The sequence below is a fragment of the Bos indicus x Bos taurus genome, chromosome 3 (assembly GCF_003369695.1).
Source record: "Bos indicus x Bos taurus breed Angus x Brahman F1 hybrid chromosome 3, Bos_hybrid_MaternalHap_v2.0, whole genome shotgun sequence".
Classification (NCBI taxonomy): Eukaryota; Metazoa; Chordata; class Mammalia; order Artiodactyla; family Bovidae; genus Bos; species Bos indicus x Bos taurus.
Window position 1 is genome coordinate 92,085,409 of NC_040078.1, and position 22,190 is coordinate 92,107,598.

General features: G+C 52.5%; 1 protein-coding gene across 4 annotated transcripts in view; it reads left to right on the plus strand.

Annotated features, from left to right (window-relative positions):
* The window catches only part of SSBP3 (single stranded DNA binding protein 3), a 166,312-nt gene that overhangs the window by 112,483 nt on the left and 31,639 nt on the right, over nt 1-22,190 (plus strand). For all 4 annotated transcript variants that reach the window (XM_027537156.1, XM_027537158.1, XM_027537157.1 and 1 more), the window contains one exon: nt 4,441-4,530. In XM_027537156.1, the coding sequence (XP_027392957.1) occupies nt 4,441-4,530 (90 nt within the window). The remainder of the gene's footprint in view (nt 1-4,440; nt 4,531-22,190) is intronic.

Sequence of the window (22,190 nt, forward strand, 5' to 3'; positions counted from 1 at the left end):
ATGGCTTCTCTTGTTGAGGAGCACAGGCTCTAGAGCTTGGACTTTGATACTTGTGGTACAGGCTTCGTTGCCCTGCGGCTTGTGGTATCTTCCCAGACCAGGGATGAAACCCGTGTTCCCAGCATTGGCAGGTGGATGCTTAACCACTGCACCACCACTGCCCTGGAAGTCCTAAGAGTTCTGTAATGAATGGGAAAAGGTAAAATTTAGAGTCTGCCTTCCTAAAATTTAGGAGCTGCTGTTTCTAATCCCTGCTCCTGCTAGGTGTATGGACTGGGTTGGGAGAGTACTTTGGAAGAAGAGCTCCAGAAGTCATCTTCTCTTAACTCCATCATTTGACACTTGGCGCCGCAGAGGCCCAGGGCAGGCAGGGGCTTACCCAAGCCCATGCGGGAGGTCTCTGGCTCCTGACTCCTTCCTCCTCTACTCCGGTGGAAGAGTTCCTGGGCACCTACTATAGCCCCAACGTGCTGTAAGCCTCTGTGAATGTCAGAGGGTTTTGGTTTTGGTTTTGTGTTTTTAGAGAAAACTCACATGAGACACTTTGCTGAGTGCTTTAATGGAGTTCTAACTCCAAGTTGGAAACCACAGGGAGAGGCCGATTCCTAGCAGTCCGGAAAGGCCTGGCTCCAGATGGCCAGATTTGAGCAGGTCTTTGAACAATAAAAGTTGTAATTGTTTACCGAACGCCTGCTGTATGCCTCTCATGGTGCTGGGTCTTAGGGATGGGTAAAGGTGCTGTTGAGGTGTAGGGGTGAGGGCAGCCTCACATCGATATATGTGGGGTGAGGTCCCTTGGATTGGGTTTCATGTGTAAGAATGATTTCTTAACCCTCTGGTCTCCCTGTGACACTGGTTGCTGCTTTCATTTTATTTTTTGTCCTTTTCTGCCCTTTTGAAAGTTTTGTACAAGTTTCTGTTTGCCTCAAAATCAAAGAATGGCAGTAACTGTCATACTTTAAGACACAGAGTTAAACACTGCAGAGCTACTTAATTTTGCAGCTGGAAGAGCCTATAAAGGATAAGTTATCACTCCAGCTTCCTGACACCTGAGCCACTACTGACATGCCTTCCTTTCACTGGAGGGTAGCAAATGTCCATTTCCACCCAGATGTCAAAGAATTATACCATCCCCCTACTAGAACTGTGGATTTTCCATCCCTAACATTCAAAGGACCGTGGATTCCTGATCTTGTAGGAAAAAGAGATTTTGGTGTCAGGGGAGCCTTGCAAGTCATGCACCTGGTTCAAGTTTTCATTTAAAAGTTGTTTTTTTTTTTTCTTTTAAATGATAAGATATCTATATGTTATATCCTTAAGGTATAAAGAGCTCATGTATATTACTAAGGAAAGACATCAAATACCTAAACAGCTAACGACATGAATGATTTGTCATTTGTTTTACTAAATGGCCAGTGTAAACCATTTTAAAAGGTTAGTGATCCAAAAGATTAAGTTAAAATACCAAAGAAATCAAAGAGATACCATTTTGTAGCTACTAAGTTAGCAAACACTGATGTAATGCCCTGTTAATTAAATTAGTTGAATAATATTAGTCTTATTAAAAAACCATGTTTTCTTTGACCATTTAATGAGAGGAGGAGAAGTGCTTATGATATTATTTAACAAAAAACAGTGACTAATTTTCTTTTTACTCTGCTGTGTCCTATAATAAGAAAGTGTTTTATATTAAATGAATAATGCTAATTTAAAGAACCAAGTTGCTGAAGCTTTCCAGATCTTTCTTTAAAAGCCACGTGTTGTTTCTGAGCTGACGGCTGAGGAAGAGTAGATGTGGACTCTCTGAGGATAAGTAGGAAGAGGCCACCTTCAGTCTGCTCTCCACACAGACACTTGTTTTCTCATCTGTAATGTAAGGGTGCTTGTGTCTGCCTTGGAAGGCCACCTGGGGGTTCAGGGAGAGATGGTGTGAAAGTACCTGGCTTGTTCTGAGCATCAGGCCAGACAGCCCCTGCCATCCACCCTGCCTGGGCCTGGGCCATCAACTCAGTCTTTCTCACACTGTCGTCAGGAGCGCCACCGTTTCCATCTTCACCCTGAGAACGAGTCAGTGTCACATTTGTTGAGTAAAACATTTAATCAGGGCAAGAGAGGGTTTTGGTTTTCCCAAATGTATCACCTGCCCTTGCCCACCTTTCTGATCAGCATCATTGACCCACCCTCCTTGCTTGACTGGTGGACTTGAACGAAAATATGAGTAATTTGAGAAAGATCACCTCCTAAGAGGGTACCTCTGTTTTGGAAAGGTATCAGTTTCCCTCCAAATTATATAAGAATTCTTTTATTTTGGTAGGAAGATGACTTACGTAAATGATAGAAGTTTGGTAGGATAAGCAGATAAAAATAAATAAGAAAACTTCCACGAAAGAATTGAAGATAATAAAATTGTAAAACTCTGATCATTAGAATGGACAGAATTAGGACAGAATTTTTTAAAAGCTCAGAAACCATCCAATGCCTTTGTAAGGATTTTTGTCCCTGATTTCAAATGAGTGGAAAACTTGTATCAAGCTGGTAGACCATTTGAGGAGTAAAATCTATGTTCTTTACCAAAATAAGTTGCTGAACTATTAAAGAGTTAAGTGTAAAACCAGTCTGTGGAAGAACTTGAAGACAGCATAGGAGGGTGTTTACCTCACTCCATTTAAAATTAAAAAAAAATTTTTTTTTTTCTGCTGCTGCTGCAGAGTAATTGTTGGCTGTAAATCATGAAAAGTTGCATTTTCGCAGAACAACCAACCGCAAACAAAGAGTGCAGCTGATGGATAACCAGGCGTATTCCCTCAGGCAGCCCTCATCCTAGATGATACCGGGGCGGGGGGCTCAACCAGGGCTGGCTTCTCCTCCAACCTAAGGAGGTAGGAAGAGGAGAACCTGGTATTTTGGGGTTTTTTAACACATTGCAGGATAGTTGGCAGACTCTCTTTACACCGAATCATTTTGGAATGTTGGGCCAGAGAAGCCAGCCCCATCCCACGCTATTCCCTTTTACCTGAGGTCTGTTGAAACAGCCACTGTGGGCCTCCCGAGTCCTCCTTACTTCCAGATTACCAGCTTCCCTGGGTTACAAAACACAGCCCATCCCATTGCTTAATCCTCCCCAACGCTTAGGAGCAGCTAGGCCCACCGCGACCGGAACCTAGTGCAGAAAGCTGAGTGGTTTGCCATGGCCGCCCCTCACTAGTCCAGGCAAACAGTGTTTGAACCCCAATGTACTGGTTCCCAGGGCTGTCTGTTTTCTTGCTGCATGTGGTGTGTTTGGGGGATTCATACAGTCCCTCATTCCCTTCCCTGGGAGTTAGGAGTTCTGGGTCCTGTTTTGTGGCTGAGGAAAGGGCAGGAGAAGTGACTTAGAAGTGGTGACATCAGGCTGAAATCGTAACAGAAGAGCATTCTGTTTCTTGACCTTGAGGGGCTCAGTGTTGTCCCAGAGGACCCATCAGAACCCCCAGGAGGACAGTTGGCGATTATGTCTCAGAAGCTCAGTCCTGGTGGGGTCTGGGGACCTTCGAGGTTGGGTCTGGGCTTCCTGTGGGAGCAGCCCTGCGAGGTGTAGAGTGTGGTGGGGAGCAGAGCACCGGCCCAGGTGGGCGGTCAGGCCCGGGGGCTTCTCTCTCAGCTTCACCCGCCCATGTGAGCACGGGGCCAGGCACAGACATGCCGGCCATGTGAACAGGTGGGACACAGATTGTCTGGAAGGAGGCCAGGCTGGGGAGAGCAACGTCTGTTCACCCCTGGGACGCATTTGTTGAGGCAGATGTACCAGGTAAATGCCGGAAGAGCAGCATTTGAAAGAAAAAGTAATGACAATGCAGCCCACCTCCTCTCTGGCCCCCAGGACCCTGACGGGGCCAGCGACATGCCTGCCCGCCTCTCGCATTTCCCGGGCCTTTCCCAGCTGGTCTGTCTGTAGATTCACTAAGCCGTGGGCGTTCATTGATCTTCTGCTCTGTACAGCATGCCAGCGTCTTGGCGAGGGCACCCCCATTCATGAGGCACCTCGCCTGCCCTACGGAGGCTTTTTCAGAACTAAAGCAACTGAGTGGGGAGGCGGGGCTCACTAACGGCTACTGCTGCTTGGAAGGGTGTGTGCACGCCAGAGTGGGCATTGCCCTCCCGTTCTGGTGGTGGTGGTGGTGGTCGTGGTTTAGTTGCTCAGTCACGTCCGATTCTGCAACCCCATGGACTGTAGCCACGAGGCTTCTCTGTCTGTGGGGTTTAGTGATGAGGAAGCATAGGCTCAGAGAGCTCATCTCTTACCCACTGAGTGACAGTTCTGGGAAGGTGCTGGTGTTTTGTGTGGATGGGGGGGGGGTCTTTGGAGGACATGGGTGGAGAAGGTGGAGGGGGCTGGGAGTGAGAACTCCCGTCTGTCTACATGGGTGCAGCCTCTTACTTTCCACCCTCTTGTCTCCGCAGAGTGCAGCAGCCGCCCCGAGCCCCGTGCTTGGCAACATTCCCCCCAATGATGGCATGCCGGGAGGCCCCATCCCTCCGGGTTTCTTTCAGGTACGTGCTAGGCCCTCGGCCCTGTGCTCCTTTCCCTCCAGGCCAGGCCCCAGGCAGGCGGGAGGGAGGGAGAGAGAGAGAAGTCAGTAGCAGCTCAGTTTGCCATGGTCTAAATACAGTTGCTTCATGCTGGTTCAAACCCTTCCCTTCCCATCCCTCTCACCACCTCTTCCAAAAACCAAGGAGGGGAGCAGAGAAAGCTGGAGAGCAGACACCTCCGGCGCGTGCTGTCACTTCTGCCGGAGTTTGTTTTCTTCACGCCAGCTTCGCGCTCACGACACAGCCCGCCCCTGGTTGGGAGGCAGTGGGGCTGCTTCCAAGGCCGGTGCAGGGCTGTCTTTTAACAAAAGGCTTTTTTTTTTTTAACAAAACAAGTAAACTGTTCTTTGTTTCTGTTTTGTTGGTGCTGTCATTGTCACTGTTTACTTTGCCTGTCCAAACTACAAACCTTAGGCGTAATCTAAAAAACCAAAAAAACCCACCATCCTGGCAGGTCTGGGAATCCTTTCCCTCTGGTTAACCGCTTGATTTTTTCCGAGTGTGATCACAGAAGGCGTCCCACAAGCATCTGTGCCCATGCTCTGCCCGCCAAAGGCAGGAGCCACGCTCATGGATTGAGAGCCGGGTCTTCTCCAAAAGACACCTTGTTGGGCTCTCGGGTGTGGGGTGTGGGGTGTGGGGAGACAGCTTTCTGATTTGCTGGGTGAGTACACTCGCCACGCCCTCTGCACCACCTCTTGCATCTCTGTTATCCCCTCTGGGGACTCATTTGATTGAAACCATATTGAGACTGGAACTGGCCATTGGAGAGGGATTGACCTGTGGGGGCTGGAAGGAACTTTTATGATGGAGCTCTTGGGGTTGACATGCTTTCAAACCTCTCCTCAGTCGGGTTTGAGAATCTGCCTGAGGTATGCACACCTTTTGAAAGGTTGGTTGTTGTTTAGTCACCATGTCCTGTCCAACTCTTTGTGACCCCAGGGACCGCAGCTCACCAGGCTTCCCCGTCCTTCCCTGTCTCCTGGAGTTCGCTCAAACTCATGTTCATTGAGTCGGTGATGCCAGCCTTTGAAAGGTTAGCTCTTCCAGATTAAGAATCTAGAAAGAGCTGTTATATAGAAAAGAAGGTGGATATTTTTCTGGGAAGCCCAAGAATTCAAAACTGGGGCCAGGGAGACACAGTCTGAAGAGACTGTGGCTTGGTGACAGCCAGAATTTCACACCGCATGCTTCCAGCAGTGGGACAGCGGTCACAGGAAGCTCCCTGGCACTGGAGGAATCTGAGCAAAAATGGGGCAGGTGCCTCTTGGGGTATTAAGGGGTTTTTCTCCCTGGGTGGGAGATGACCTAGAAGACATGTCTGCTTTGCAATGTTTCACGTTATAGTTGATGTTCGCTCTCAGGAGAGGAGGGTTAGGACATGCTGCTTACCAGCCAAGAAGGGAAATCAGTGAAATTTGGCTGTTCTTCAACAGAAAACTGCAGGTTGCCCACCAAGGTGGCAGTGAGCAAAGTGATAGGGATTTGGGGATGGAAGCTTAGGGTATTGGATGGCCACACATGTGTCTTGTCTGTGTTCCTAGCATATGGTCCAAACTGGGGCCTTGTCTCAGGAATGGAAGTGGGTGTATAGGCTCCAGGTTAGACCAGACCAAGCACTGCCTGGGGTGAGGCTTGGCACAAGGCCACAGGCGCTGGGAAGAGGGGCCAGACTTACGAGAAAGAGTGAGATGTTCAAAACCTTGGAAATCCGTGGACCCAAGAAAGACAGGAGCTTGAAGGACCACTGCCTGACAGGGTCGTCCATGCCAAGCGGCACCCACCTTCCCAGCCGCTGAGGACGGTTTTCTGCAGCCAGGCAATGGTCTTTCCCCTGGTGTTCTCTCCAGTTGGAACTTCTCTCCCAGGCTCATGTCCTCCCCAGAGATACCGTGGCTGCCCTTCCTACAGTGCAGAAGTGGCTTTCCCGTCTGGTAGACAGAGACCACCCAGATACACGCTCCATCTGTGTGCATCCCTGTTGAGGTTGCTCGCTGGCATCCAGGTGCCCATTATAGGCCACGGTGGCAAGAAGAAGGGGACAACAGCCGGCTGGATTTTTTTAAATAGGCCGCTGACTTCTGTTTTGGCCTGAGTCTGGGGCAAGGAGAAGTCTGTCTGATATGTGGGCAGCTCCCAGCTTCCTGCTTTGATACAGTGGCCCATGGTTAAGGCCTAACTCCAGACATATGTATTTCTTATGCCCTCCCCTGTGATGTTTCAGGGGTGTGTGGTCAGAAAGCCCAGACCTACTCCTGTCCTTATTGAGCCACTGCCAGGTACCATCCAACAGAGGTAGCTATGGACCCCCTACCCCTTATCCTTGACTTGAGGTCTTCTCTGATCCTTAATCGGGGTGAACCATCAAGAGCTTGCGGATTGTTGAGCAGGGGGCTGTGTGCCCCAACCTCTCTGCTTCTTGGCTGACTTTGGCTACACCCCCACCCCGACCCTCACCCGAAGGGGCATCCTTTCTCCATCAGTCAGTTGAAGGCTGATGAAGTCCTTCCTGGTCAGGATGCTGAACCACTCGGGCTGAGTCACTGCTGTGGGGAAAAGGTATCTCTCTTAAGCAGGTAGTGACTGCTCATTTCCAGAACAGGCCAACTCACAGCAGGAGTATTAGCTATTGATTGCTGGCCCTGCCCCTCGCTCATCTTGGAGGCGGTCACTCTGATATTAGAAGGGAAGTAGAGATGGTATTGAAGGTTTTATCTGCTGCCAACAATTAAACTTCTTCCCCTACTTGACCACAGCTGGCAGACAGCTCAGCGGCAGGAGGGTCTTTCCACCGAGGAGCCAGCCTAGTCTGGCTGATCATCTTTGGTCAAACTCTGTCCCAAGGTGGCCAGCCCCATTTTTTGGTCAGAATTCCAACCCTAGTTGGTACTCAGTTTAGTTGGGGCCTCCAGGGTGGGTGGAAGAGATCAGCTTTCCACCCCTACCCCTGGCCCCTTAGAAAGCAACATAAGGAACTTTCTTCCTTGGGCCTTTGACTGCTAGGCTGCGAAGCCACTCTTGGGATCAGAAGGTTTAGCCATCATCACATGAGGTCCCATCTGTCTGCTCTCCCTTACTCCATGTTGGGGTTTCTGAGATGGACAGTTCCTATGGTCCTGGGCATGAGATGTGTTTGTTACCAAGCTGAGGGCTGACCGGGAGATGTTTGAGACCTGACCTGACCATACCTTACTGTTCCACTACTGGGGAATATTGTGGGGTTCTCCAGGTCATGGGAGAACTTAGCAAGGATATTCTCAATCAGTGTGTTCCTTATAAAAAAAGACCTCCTTTGTCTTGGCATCCCAGCACCTCGCATGCACTGAGGACCCGGGAAATGTTTAAAGTGAGTTTGTGTCACTCTTATTTCCAGGAGTGGAGCCCAACCAGCCCCCAGCTGTAGATGCAGCAATCTGACCAGACCAGGGGGTGGTCCAGGGATGGTGGTATGGAGTGCGGAGGACACCAAAGACTGGAGTCTTAGGACACCTGTGCTCGCCCCTGCTTGTCCATGTACTTGCTGAGTGACCTCGGCCAAGTTGCTTTCCGTCTCTGGACTGCAGTTTCCTCAGCAGTAGATGAAGCAGGGGGTGGACAGATGGTCTCTGAGGGCCCTTCTTACAGAATTTTCTGCTTTGAATCCAGATGGATTTTACATAATCAAGCAGTGGCTTTTTTTTTTTTTCCCCCTCCACGCAGCTTAAGTCAGTTGGGCTGCACATCTGGCAAACTCAGCTTGGCTTTGGCCAGGCCCACTGGTTTGGGTGGGTCCCCAGCTCCTTGGCCCTAAGGTGGTTTGAAGGGAGGCACTGTCCAATGAGGGTTTCTAGGTCCAGAGCTGGGGAATTGCAGGAGGGCAGAGGGGTCATGGAGAAGGGAGCATTGGGTACAGACTGTTTTTGTTCTTGTTTTGTTTTAAATTCCAATAATTGTTTTCAGTTATGTAGTGTTTTTGGCCATGCAGCTTACTTTCATTTTAATCACAGTGTTTCTGCAGAGGAGGCGTGGCTGGTTGGGAAAGTGAGACTCAGAAAGGTGAATGCCCTGCCCAGAGTTAACAACTGAGGGCTGTAATCAGAGCCTGAACTCAGCTTCCTGGTTCCTGATCCTCAAGTTCTTCCATAGCAGTCAGGGTCCTAATGTGGATACAAATCTGATTATCTAGAAGCAAGAATAGAGAACAAGAGAAAAGGGGGGAAAATAATGGAAGGAGTAAGAGAAACTCTAGCCATCTTCTCTCAGAAATAGCCAGTGTCTCCATTCAAATGCCAGCAGAGGCCACAGGCCTAAAAACCGTGCCTTCTCTGAAAAAGACAGCCCTGGCGGACCCTTTACCAAAGTCTCAGCCTGACCTGCTCTGAACATCCCCAGATACTTCGCACCACGATGAGGGGACATGTAGGGACTGAGATGTCCCCTGTTCCAGTGAGGCCTCATTTGTTCTGGCCGAGCCCAACCACCTTGGAAGGAGGTTAAGGTCTGTTCCGGAGAACCTCCCCCATCAGTTAGAGGAGGAGAGGGGAGAAGCAGCACTTGATGCCTATAGCCCAGGAACCAGAGACATGATCCAGAAATAAGAGGGAGAGAGGTACACAGAGCCTTGGTCCTTTCCTCTCGAGAGTATCAGATACACGTCTCTGCTTATCTGCCATGGGGGCAGCTGGGGTTTCTCTGGGAAACACACAGCCTCTGGAGGGCTCTGACTTGAAGTACCTGAAGCTCTGCCATGTAGAATATACTCAGCCCCGCCTCTGTGAGGTCAGCCTGTAGATCTCAGATCCTCCTTAGAAAAGAAGAGGGAGGCCACTTGACGTCTCTGCAGGGAAGGCATTGCTACCACCTGCTGATTTTACAGTGAGGTAGTGAGTTCCTTGACACTGGCTGTAACCAAGTAGAGACTAGATACCCAGCAGAGAGCCTGGGAGACTGTGAGCCTTGGGGTGGGATGGTATGTTTCCTGGGAAGATCAGCATCCAGCAGATGAGAACATGCCGGTGGCAGCGTCTCGAGCAGTTCCCTAGTTTTCAGGCTTCCTTTCCAGCGGGGAGCAGGCAGCACAGAGAGAACCGAGTCTCCTCCTGCTGGAAAGTGGCTGCCACAGGAAGGGCCACTCTGGCGAGTCTGGGACTAGGGGAGACTTGGGGGAAAATTAAACCACCTTGTTTTTAAGGTTTTCAAAGCCCACTGCTAGGGAGGAAGACTTGGTGGCTGGGGGCCCGGATCCCCATTAGACAGCTGGTGAAACTGAGGTTAGGACCACATGAGCCCTGGCCTGGGCTCATTGATCAACTGTTAACTCATCGACCAGACGTGGTCCCTCAGGGCACAGCGACCTCCCAGTCACTCAGCCATGAGCAGTGCAAACCAAAGAGGGCACGAACCCTGCCCTCAGTGGGCTCACACGGCCTGGCTGGTGCAGGAGGCAGGACTGATTACATGGAGGGGCCAGTGTGCCTGCGCGTGATGTGAAAGGGCAAGTTTGGGATGGCAGGAGGCCTGGATGGACACACGAACTTAAAGACAAAGGGGAGACATGGAAGGTTCCTAAGAGGGGGAGTGAGGTGGTCCGAGGAAAAGCCCCAGTGGCCTGGAGCGGGTGGCCAGATGGGGTTGGAGCCCAGGCTGTGGTCATCTCAGGAGGTGGCTAGGCCTGAGCTGGAGTGGTGACTAAATGCTGTGGCTGGTGCCCCCTCTCGACCGGGTGGCCCCTCGCTGGGTGTTGGAGCTGGGGGGTTGGGGAGCAGAGCAGGAGGAGGCAGGTGAGGGCCGAGGGCCAACTTTTCGCTGAGTCTCCCATGCCTCCTGCCCTGTCGGAGCCTCCCGTCCACAAGGGAGGGCCCCCGCACGTGGTCCCACGGCTGTCCAGACTGGCCCTTCCTGGCCTCTCCAGCTGTGCTCGCAGGCCCTAAAGTGAAACTGGGTGAACCCTTCTCATGGCTGCTGGTAGAACGTTCTCCAGGTTAGAGAAGGTTCTCCCTTTGTGCTCGTGTTTGCCTGTTAGGTAGGCCTGAGGGCTGACAGTGTTCCCACTTCTGGATGGGGAAACTGAGGCTCAGATTGGCCACAGTGTTGCTCAGGGAAGAGAGGCTCTGGACGGGGCGAGGGGGATTCAGAGCTTCTTGATGAGCCCTCTGTCTGCTGGCGGATTCCTCCCCTCCCTGGGCCTGCTCTCCAACCCCAGCCCCTTGCCCCTGTCTGCTCCCTGGTGAGCAGAGGAGGTCGGTGCGGGAGGACAGAGGTGCTGCGTCAGGGCTGGGAGTGCCAGGCCCTCCAGGGGACAGAAGCACCCCTCCTCCCCATCCCTTGCCCTGCTGTCTGCCTCCAGACTGACAGAAGGCAGGGTCACCCCTGCTGAGAAGGATTAGAGAGGAGGCGGGGCGCCCCAAATGCTGGGCCCTCGGCCATGCTGGGAGGTGGGGCGCCGCTGCTGTTCCCACCCCCAGCTCCCACCTGTTCCAAGCCTTGGCTCCAACACCAGCAGCATCTCTTGGTTACTGAAATGAAGCCAGGGGTGCCCTTTAAGCCTGAAGAGCCCTGCCCTGGGAGTTGGACACCCTGGTTTGAGTCCAGCCCTACTTCCAAACTGCCATGTGTCCTTGGGGGCCATCCTCCCCTCTCTGGGCCTTAGTTTGCTCATCAGTCCGGTGAGGGGTGCCCAAGAGGGCACTCTAAAGCGCTATGGACTGGCCTGTTCCTCCCTTCCCTGCTGTGAACCCACATGCAGGCTCCCCTCACATTCACCTGGCCCATGCAGAAAGGCTAGGACAGGAGAAGTGGTGGGGGAAGCCTTCTTTTCAGGCCAGTACCACCTTCTCAAAGGTCGGGCTGCTCTCCCACCCTGCCCAGCAGCCAGCCTGGTGCCTAATGTCTGCCCGGGGCAGATGACCGACCCGGGGCTCCTAGCAACAGTGGACAGGAGGTTACTCCTGGTAAGTCAGGCAGAACTGCCCCCGTCACCTTCTCTTCTAAACAGGAAAAAAAAAAAAGTTGCGGCCGTGACCATCACGTGTGCCTGTATGCACCCGTGGGCATGTGTGTGCGTTTGCACACTCGAGCTGCCCCCCTCCCCGCAAATGTGAACTCCACACGGTCACACCGTAAACTCTCTCTGATGAAATGGAAAGTTGAACATAAATCAGTGTCTGCTGCCCTGTTAGCTATGCATCAGTAGTCAGTGCCTGGGTGGTTTGCTCGGTAACAAAGCACCCGGCAGCTCCACAGGCCTCGACTGCCCCCTGTCGTGGAGCTGGCCCCACACCCCAGAGCCCTTGGGCTGCAGCCAGTCCTGCTGCGTGCCCCAGCCGCCCCAAACCCTCCTGGCTTCAATGCCTCTGCAGGGAGAGGCAGGGGAGTGGCTCCGGAAGGACCCTAGGGTGGAGGAGGCCAGGCTGTGTTCAGCTACTGTTCCTCCCATCCCAGGAGACCCCAGTGGCCATGACTGCCTCCCCCGGACCTTCTCTTGAGCTCTGAACCAACTCCTTGAATCTCTGACTTTTATGGATCTGATGCTCAAGGATAGGTGTTAGCGCATTCTCACCTCTGGTTTATTAGGACCTTGGGCTGGTTTATCCTTTTTCTCTTTGGACCCGGGTTTCTCTTAAAACTGAGTTCTCCCCCTGTGCTGGAGAGCTGCTCTGCCATGAGTGTTCTCACAGCACTAGGGCCACATCTGTCCCCCAGATGATGTCCTCACCTCTCGTGGCCCGGGGGCAGGCTAGACCCTCCTCCGCTCATGCCCTGTTCTCTACAGATCATGCTGAGCTTTTTTTCCTTTAAAGAAAAAAAAAAGGTCACATTCCACAGCCTAGTAGCAGAAGAGGTTTGAGGAAGGGAATTCCAGTGGAATCCTGTAACAACATGCCTTGGCATCATGTGGGTTGAGGTAGACCCCCTGAGTAAGAGCATGTTGCCCTGAGAAGAAGCTGCCCTTTGAGGAGTCTGGGCTGGGCCTGGGGCTCTGGGGGCAGACTAGGTGGTCACAGGGCTTTCTAGCATCTTGCTGAGGTTCTGAGAGCTGGGGAACACAGCAGGAGACAACACAGTGTGGGCTGTGAGTTCATGTTCGGTTTCTGCCTAGATTAACCCTCCAGCTGACCTTTCCCTGACAAGCTCCTTCCTTCAAATGAAGGCCTTGGAATCAATGACATCCCAGGCCCAGGCCCAGGCCCACCCCTGGGTTCCAGAAAGCCCCATCTCTTTCTAAGACCAAAAGGGCAGGGTTAGACTTGTTAAGAGCATGAGTGGGGAGGCCGCAGCCTCCATGAGGTGTTGGCTGTGTGCTGGGTGCTGGTCTCCCCAGGGTTCTCCCTGACTCGGGAGATGCCACTTCAGCTCTGGGCACAGTGTGGGGGAAGGGGAGCAGAGGGCACCCAGCTGTGGCAGAGGCCTCCAAAGAGGATCGGCACAGCACGCAGTGGCTGTGAGCAGGAGCAGGACAGCCCCCTGCTGCTCCTGGTGACATGTTCTGGGGAGGTTGTCCAGATTCTCTAGGCAAATTGTAATGCCTCCTTTGTGGAGCTCTGTTGAGGATTGACTATACATATACACGTATGATACAGGTTCAATCCCTGGGTCGGGAAGATCCCCTGGAGGAGGCCATGACAACCTCCTCCAGTATTCTTGCCTGGAGAATCCCATGGACAGGGGAGCCTGGGGGGCTACAGTCCATGGGATTGCGAGGAGTTGGACCCAATTGAAGCGACTTTAGCATGCACACACACACACGCACACGCATACTCCTGTTCAGTGATGGTTGATTACTGCCTTGGAAATATGACCCGTCCAGGATCCAGGATGAGCAATGGTCAGAAGGCCCAGTGGCTGGGCCCCTGGAGGCTTTAGCTCACCTGCCCCCAGCGTGTCCCATCCCTCCCACACCCTCTCTAAACGTGCTTCCTGGTGGCCCTGGGTCACAGAGCCTGGGCTGGCATATCGCTTGCTTTGGGAAAGTCCATTCAACTATCTGAACCTCAGCGGCTTCACCTGAGAGTTAGGGGTGAATATACCCCCTGCCTCTTGGGATGGTGGTGGGGACACCATGAAATAATGCCTGTGAAGCCCTGCCAGGCACCTGGCTTAGGTAAGCACTCCGGGTCCTGTGTTATGGACACAAGCAGGAGTATTCTGGGCTGTTCTTTAAGCTAGAGGCCAGGGTGGAGGTAGGTCTTCCAGCTCAACCAAGAGCAAGGGCCTCCAGGAGTTTTCTCCTTTTTCCAGAAGTTTATCTCAGGGGCTTAGCACAGCTGTGGTGGCAGTGATGTGTGAAAGAGATTCAGGGTATTCTCGAGGTGGATTGCCTTTTTAGGATTTAACCCTTTAGTTAGACTGGGGTTTATGGCACCTGCTAAGTACTGAGTCTTATTTGGGTCTTTAATGTGTTACCTCACTTAATCCTGCCCACCTGGCTACCCCCTTGGGCCCTGGCATGGTGACTCCTTGTTCTCTTGTCTGCTGACAGGAGCTGGCAGGGGAGCAGGTTGTATGCCCAATTCCTGCCAGGCTCATCAAGGTGAGCTCGCTGTTGTGAGTTAGCATCTGCTCTCCCGCCCAGGGGTCTGGGTCTTCACCCATACAGTTGTCCCTCGGTGTCCACCGGGGTTGGTTCCAGGACCCCTTGGACACCAGGATCTGCCGATGATGTTCAAGTCCCTTATATAAAATGGCCGAGTGCAGTCTGCCTCCCTACCCACGAGTTCTGCCTCCGTGGGTACGGAGGGCTGACTGTACTCCAGAGTTCTGTCACTAGTGACTCACCCGGCTATCATTGGAGTTTCTGTTTCTCCACCTGTAAAATAGGAACAGCTCCACCTGCTTCACCAGCTCTGAGTGTGGGAATGTGTTCAGAATGAAAGGCGGTGGAGGTGTCCGTACAAGGGCTCCTTCCCAGGGGCTGGCGTCTGGCCATCTGATCCTTCAGTGCACATCCGGGAGGGACGCCTCTCTGCCTGGCCCTGCTGGGCTCCCAGGGCTGGAAGGTAGGCAGTCTCTGGCTCCGGGTGTTCCTGGTCCACGAGGTAGACTCCAGCCTGGGCTCCCTGCAGGTCACTGGAGGGGCTCATTCACTCCATCAAGTCGTCGTCTTGCCAGTGGTATCCCTTCGTTAGATACAATCCAATCCAATCCAAGCTGTTGGTAAGACACTCAGAGCTCTTTGTGGTCTAGCCCTGTTGATGGACCAGCTGTTGATCTCTGGGACAAGGGCCAGAGCTTGTGCTCTCAGACCCAGCCCTGCCCCTCCAGCTTGTCTGCATGGCCTCTTCTACACACTGCAGAATTCTCCCCTCCCTTTCTTGAAGACTCTTCAGTTTCAGGTCACTTTTATTCAAGAAGACTTTGACAGAGTCTTGTCCTGTCCTTGCCTCCAGGTCAAAAAAGATACACCCAAAATGTGGATCTGATTAAGTGCCTCTTTCTCAGATTAATTATAGTGTCCGACTCCACGAGACTTAACTGTGTTTATGGAAAGGGTCTAAGATTTTGGAGACTTGCAGTCTGTTCTGGGGCAGTGCTTTTACCATTCTGCACCTCAGTCTGCTCATCATAAAAATACAACATTAGAAGGCGTGGACATGGGAGATATAGTGGTACTTTGAAGAACCTTGTCCTCTGGGGGCATCAGGGGCAGAAGAAGTAAGTAATGGAGCACTTCAAGGGCCAGATGTCTTGTGTGGAGTTGGCTGAAGAGTTCCCCACCTCAGGTGGGGTTGGTGAGAGCCACTTGTCACATTCAGACAGGTTACATGTTAATGGGCAAGCAGTCAGCTCCCTAGGAGCCGGGTAATAGGAAGGCTTAGTCAGGAAAGAGGGGCTTCCTGAAGTATCCCACAAGGCTGGAGGATCTGAGCACAGCTCTGTGTATGGGCAGACACCCTGTGATGAGGCTGGTCCACAGCCCCGGACAGAGTACTGGAGTCTCAGGATCTGTGACTCTCTTTGGGAAGGTGGCAGCCCTCTTTTCAGGCAAAGTTAGGGAGTTCTGAAGGGGACTGCAGACCAGACCCCTGGCCCACGAATCTGGGGCCCTTCCAGCAGCACCCACCACACAGCTGCCCCTCATGTGGCCACTGAGATGTGCCAGCCCACTGTCTGTGTGACCATGGGCCAGCCTCTTTAAGCCCATCTTTCCCCTGGTTTCTGGCTTTTCCCTCACCCCATCCTATTGCTTCTTCTAGGAAGGAAGACAAGAACCTGGTTCATTCCCTAAGCTCAGGGAGACAGAGGCAGAAGAAGCCACCCAGTTATCCAGGAAACCACAAAGCTAATGGGGAAACCTTAGCTAACTCTGCTGTTCCCTCTTCTGCCCAGTGGACAGCTGGGGTTGAATTCTGGCATCTGGATTTATAGCTCCCACAGCCTTGTGTCTCTCTGTCCTGGTCATTATGATGAATCTGTACTTTTTGGATCGTCTGTCGGGGTATAAAGGGGTAGGGCAAGAAGGCTGTGTGCATGCATGTGCCCAGAGAGCTTAAAGTAGAGCAAGAATTCTCTGGGTGGACCAGGCAGTGCCTTATTAATATGCACCTCGCCTTCACTGTGCTGCCGTGATTAACAGCAGAGCCTGAGCGTTGGCGAGAGGTGGTGTGGAGGCTGGCAGGCAGGAGCGGGATGCGTCTTTGCAGCCCTGTCTGTTTTCAGAGCAAAAGGCAGTCTTTGGGGATGGGGGTGGGGAGGTTTGGTTCTCTAGGCAAGGTGGGCGTCCTCCCTGTGTTCTGCGGGATTGGCATGGTTCTGGATCCTGGGTGTGTCTCCGCCTCTCCCACTTACCAGAGAACCAGTCTCTACCCAGTAGACACTGGGGAGAAGAGGGTGTGCTCTCTGGATGCCCGCCAGAAACCTACATGGCTGGGACTGGGTCTTGGAAACCTTCACCAACATTGATGCGAGCTGGCTGCTCAGGGCTAGAGAGTGGCTTAGTGGGGGAGCAGGCACACACTCCATGTGTAGTCAGCAGGAGATGGGAATTAGCACCCCAGACAGCTGTGAACTCACTGTTTTCCAGGGGCCATAGGTCTTTACTTCTGACTTGAAGGAGGATATAGAAGCATCTTTGGAAAGGAATGGAACAGATGTGTGCTTCCCAAGACAGGTCTGATTGCTACCCCCTTGCACGAGCTCCCAAGGGTTAATGACCCCACTCCTTAGCCCCACTTCCAGCCCCAGGGTCGCCATCTTGTGCATGAGACCCTCCAGCACCAGGCCCTCTCCTGCCCCCGCCAGGTGCCCACCTCAGGCCAGAAGCGCCTTCCATTTCTGCTCTGCCAGGGAACTCCAGGCTAGCCTTCCACCTCCTGCCTACTCAGTGTGATTGCTCTGCGATCGCTGCCCCTCATTCCCTAGTGCACCTGGTGCCTGCCTCTGTTTGAAAGCTTTAGGGTCCCAGTTGTGCCTTGGTCTCTCCGCACCACCAGGAACACTTTTGGGGGAAGGCCACAGTTCCTGCTTATTTTTGTGTCTCCAATGCTTAGCACACACTTTGCCCAAGCTGCTGGGACCCACTGGCTGGGTGCACTGCCAGGGTGAACATAGGTTTTGCCCCTAAGTTCTGTGTATTAATGCTTTTTCCCGAGTCCCTGGAAAGAGTGCTCAGTTCTGTGGACACAGCACATGCAAAGAATCTTTAGCAGCGAGGCCTCAGGTGTTTAGCAGCAATGGCTGGAGGCAGAGTCGCCTCTACTAACCCCTCCACCACTCCACCACAGCATTTGAGGTTAGAGCCCTTTCCTGAAATGACCCTAGAGAACTACTCAGAATTTATTGCACTGGAGAAGGTCAAACAGCACAAACCTCCTGAAAGAACTCAGGGTTGGAATCAAGTCTTCAGAATGTTTTGTGCTGGCAAGCCAGGGAGGAGTGTGTTCCCCAGCATTGCGGCAAGAATGAACATAGGGAAGATCGTTAGCAAGGAGATACTCTGGAACCAACCAGCTGGACATGAAGGCTGTTTATTGTATTGTATTATAATAGTGAAAGATCATTTTGTTTAAGACCAGTGGCCCAGAAACCTGGGGCTCAGAGATTGGTCACATGGCATGTTGGTGGGGGAACCAGAACTCAGGTTTGCTGACCCAGGTCTGGGCACAATCTCTTGTCCTCAGTGGGATAAATCCTGGCTCTGGTAAATAATACTGTAACGTTGCTGGACTTCATTTTTATCCTTTGTAAAATGGGGTTGATTTTTGCTTCATTTATCTTACTAGAGAGATGTGAGGTTTAAGTTAGAAGGTATTGATAGATACTAGTACTGTTTTGCTTTTTCTTGAGAATTTAAAAAGACCCCAATTTGGGATTTCCCTGGTGATCCAGTGGCTAAGACTGCATGCTCCCAATCCAGGGGTCCCAGGTTCAATCCCTGGTCAAGGAACTAGATCCCACATGCCACAACTAAGTAAGACCCTGCATAACCAAATAATTTTTTTTTTTCCTAAAAATTGTAGTGCTGAGTTTAAAAATCCAGTTTTTTCCCTCTTAAGTCTTGAAAACCATTACTAAGCTCAAGGATCAGCAAAGTTTTTCTGTGAAGGGCCAGATAATAAATATTTCAGGCTTTGTGGACCATCTGGTCTCTGTCCTGACTGCTCAGATATGTTCAAATGTAACATGAAAGCAGATTCAAACGGTACAGAAATGAACATAGCTGTATTCTGATAAAACTTTATTTACAAAAGCAGATGACAGGCCAGCCTTGGCCCTGAGCCATAGCTTGCTGACTTTTCTGGCAGCTCAGTGTCGTGGACGTGCTCTTGGTGTCCTCAAGTGGCAGCTGACCTCCAGCCTCCACTCCAGGTGTGGTGCAGGGCGCCAAGCCTGGACCTGGGAGCACATCCCTGGGGCTCAGCTTTCCTGTCCGTGCTCAGGGCTGGGGCAGACGGGAGCAGCACGGGGCAGGGGCGGGGGGCTCTGTGTTAGGTCTTGGATGCCACGCTGCTGCCTGTACTTTCATTTACTGTGCTTCCTCCCTTTGTTTTGAAAACCGTCTCCTGCTGATTCTGCGTCTCTGTCTCCGTGGGACCTCTGGAGTACATGTTCTGAACGCCTCCTGCAGGTGTCTGGCGGCCTGTCTCAGGAAGCCAGATTCACAAGCATGTGGACCTCTCACCCTCGCCACCTGCCTGGCGCTGTCCTGGCTCCTCCGAGAGGCCCAGGGAGGAGGAGAGGGGAGGGGAGCCGGGCCTTTGCTCAGCTGGAATCAGTGTGTCTGTCACTGACCTTGCACTGAGCGGACCCCGGTGGCTGTGCGGATTCCTGACGTTATGCAGAGGTGACCCGAGGGGGACACACCGTGTACTGTCTGCCTTTCACTGATGACTTCCCCCCCATGTCAGGAAGACGGGCCGCCACCACTTGCCCCCTGCTTTGCCTTGTGCCCATGGAGGGTCATGATTGCTGTGGGCTCGTCTCCTAGGCGGCCAACAGCCCCCTGACTGAGCTCCCAGGGCCGAGCCCCCACCTGGTCATGGCTTCATGATTGAGTATGGCCCAGCTCAGCCCCTCTGTCCCCTCGAGTTGGTAATTTCAGCTCCACCTCTGACCTTTTCTGCCCATGTCCACACACATGAAGACATCTCTTCCCCAGAGGGGACAGATAGAACCAGGATAGGACGGCAACTGTCCAAAGCCACTGCCAAGTTCGTTCCCGTGGGTTGAAATGAAGAAATAACTTTTCCTGTGATGAGCTGCATGTCAGAGGGAGGGGGCAGTTCAGAGCCCACCCTCTGTCACCCCGCCAGGTGGTCAGCCTCCTGCTGCAGGGAGGCTGTGGGCGGAGGTAGACTGTGGTGACGGATGTGGATGTCAGTGGCACACGGGCACACCTTGGCCCTCTCCCCAGAATGGGCTTACGGCATTTTCCATCAGCATTCGTGTCCAAGGAGCAAATTGGATTGTCTGTTGCACGCCTGTTGCCATGTGTATAATTAATGTAATTTTATATTCACTCAATTACAGTAACACGCCCAATAGGCGGATTACACAAGGCCACCAATAATGTGGGTTGTTTGTCTCCCCCTGCCAGTCAGTGAAACCCATCCCTGCAGCCTTGCCTCTCCAGTGGCCAGTGTCCCCGCCCCCGGCCCTCAGGAGTTGGGGAGGGGGACGGGGATGTGGGGAACGTTTTGTCTCTTAGCAACCTAAAATTTCAGGTCCCCTTTCCCTGAAGGCCCTCTGACTAAAGGCAGATCTGGCCAAGGTGGTGATGATGAAGCACGCAGTGTGTGAGAGCACTCTCAGAGCTTTTCTGCAAGGAGTGTCACCTGGACTCCTTGTGCCCTTAAGGGCCTGGCTGGGGATGCCAGGCAGAACTGCAGCTCGGGTGCCTTGGGCTTTCATGGCTGAGCTCTCCCCACTGGCCCACCTCTGTACCCAGAAAACCTGGGACGCAGTCTCAGTTCTGTTTCTCTGAGAGTCCATGATTCCTAGGCAGGTTGAAGGCAGCTTCGGGGAGTGTGGGGTGGCATTTGGAGAAGGAGCCGTGAGTTTTGGAAATACTAAACTTAGCACATAGCTTTCATTACCTCTCTCCTTAAAAATTAATACAGATGATTTTTTGTAAAGCGATTTTTTTTAAGTTGTGTTTTTGACTGCTGGGGCTTTGTTCCTGTGCGAAGCTCCCTCTAGTTAGGATGAGCAGGGGCTCCTCTAGCTGTGATGCTTGGTTTTATTGCAGTGGCTCCTCTCGTTGTGGAGCCTGGGTTCTAGGTGCACGGGCTTCGGTAGTTGTGACCTGCGGCCTTAGTTGGCCCGTGGCATTTAGGATCTCAGTTCCTGGATCCGGGATCAAACTCAAATCCTCTGCATTGGCAGGCGAGTTCTTAACCACTGTACCACCAGAGAAGTCCCTATCTGGTTTTTAATTTTAAGACGTCATCCTCCCTTACTCCCAGGAGTCTTTAGCTGAGAGGACCAACTTGGTTACCCTGTTGTTACAAATGTTTCCTCCTGGTTCCTTGAACACCAAGTATTAGATGTGTTCCCCCCAGGGCTGGCTGACTGTGGCTGTGGGGTCCACCTGCTGGCTGAGGCTCAGCGTTCTGCTCGGGCCCTGCCCTGGACGTCCACGTGGGGACTGTGTCACTGCCCTGGAGGAGCTCATGTGACATCCAGAGATAAGGCGAGACGTCCATAGAGGATGTGCCATATTTGGAGTGTGCTTGGCTGGGGTAGAGTAGGTCAAGCTTCACAAAGGAGGATGTGTGGCCTTTCAGCAGGCTCAGGAGGGTGCTCCTGCGGAGTATACGTCTAGTTCTTGCCTTCCATGCAGATGGGCTGTGAGTGGCTTTGGAGCGTGAGGCGTGGGGACTGTGGAAGCTTGGGGATCTAGGCCCGTCACTGTCAGCTGAACCACCTCTCTGATGTATCTGTAGAATGTCCCGTGTTCCGTGTAAGGAAACTGGACCCACAGTGTGTCCTGAGGAGTTGGGCTGGATGCCAGGAAGTGTTCCCCACCCACATCATGCACAAGCACATTTCTCAAGAATGGCTTTGGGGGAGATGCAGGTACTTGATCAAAACATGGCAATAGCTGGGCCCTGCTGACAGTTCTGAGGTGCTTTTCTTTTCTTTTTTATAAAGTTATTTATTTGGCCATACCTCGAGGCATGCAGTACTTCCTCAATCAGGGATTGAACCTGTGCCTCCTACAGTGAAAGAGCAGAGTCCTAACCACTGGACCACCGGGGAAGCCCCCTGAGGTGCTTTTCTACCGAGACCTCTGATCCGTTGTGCTCTGCTCCCCACCACATCAATGACGGCAAAGGCTCTTTCACTAAACCATCTGCATCCAGAGTTGGAGTGGAATGGCCTGGCATTTGCCTCTGTCACACCCATGGCAGAGCCTCCTGAGGCCCTGGATGTTACTGGATGTTAGACCACTCAACGCTGAAGTGGCAGGAAAAGGCGTAAGGATGTGCGGGGCTTACGTGTCATTGGTCGGAGATCTCAGGAACATCTGAGAGGAATGGCAAGTCCATTAACAGGTTCTGGGGCAGATTGAGGTCCAGACAGGACGTGGGCATGTCTCCTTCCTTTTCCCAGATTCAGTGTCAAGTCTCCTTGTTGTCACCCCGTGGAGGCAGTATGGAACAGTTTGAGGGCTGTGACCCACCAAGGGACCTTGTTCTCACCCCTGCTCCCGTTGGCCTCCGTCTGTGGCCACCCTGGGCCTCAGTTTGCCTGTCCCCTTCCTTGGAGCCCCTGGTAGTTTTAGCCCGACACTGCAGCCTGTTTGTCACTGTGTCCTCGTCCTTCTCCCTAGCTAGCCTGGGAGCTTCCTGGGCCAAGACAAGACGAGGCCAGTGCACCTCTGTGACCTTTCCTTACCCCAGACATGTGGGAGGTCGGCACCCAGGCTATGTATGTGGGTGAGTCCTTCAGCCTCTGACTGCTCGAGGGCTTGTAGGAATAGGATGGTGGACCAGCTAGGCTCCTTGGACTCTAGAATCCGCCTGGACCCACCACTTAATAGTTTGTAATCCTAGGCAAGTGGCTTTGGCTTGCTGAGCCTGTTCTCCCTTCCTGCAAGAAGTTGAGTGACATGAACTGATCCAGGTGACGCCGCTAGAACTGTGTGGCAGGTGTGGGTTCATTGTTCTTACTATAGTTACTCCCATTTCATCATGGAGGGAAGT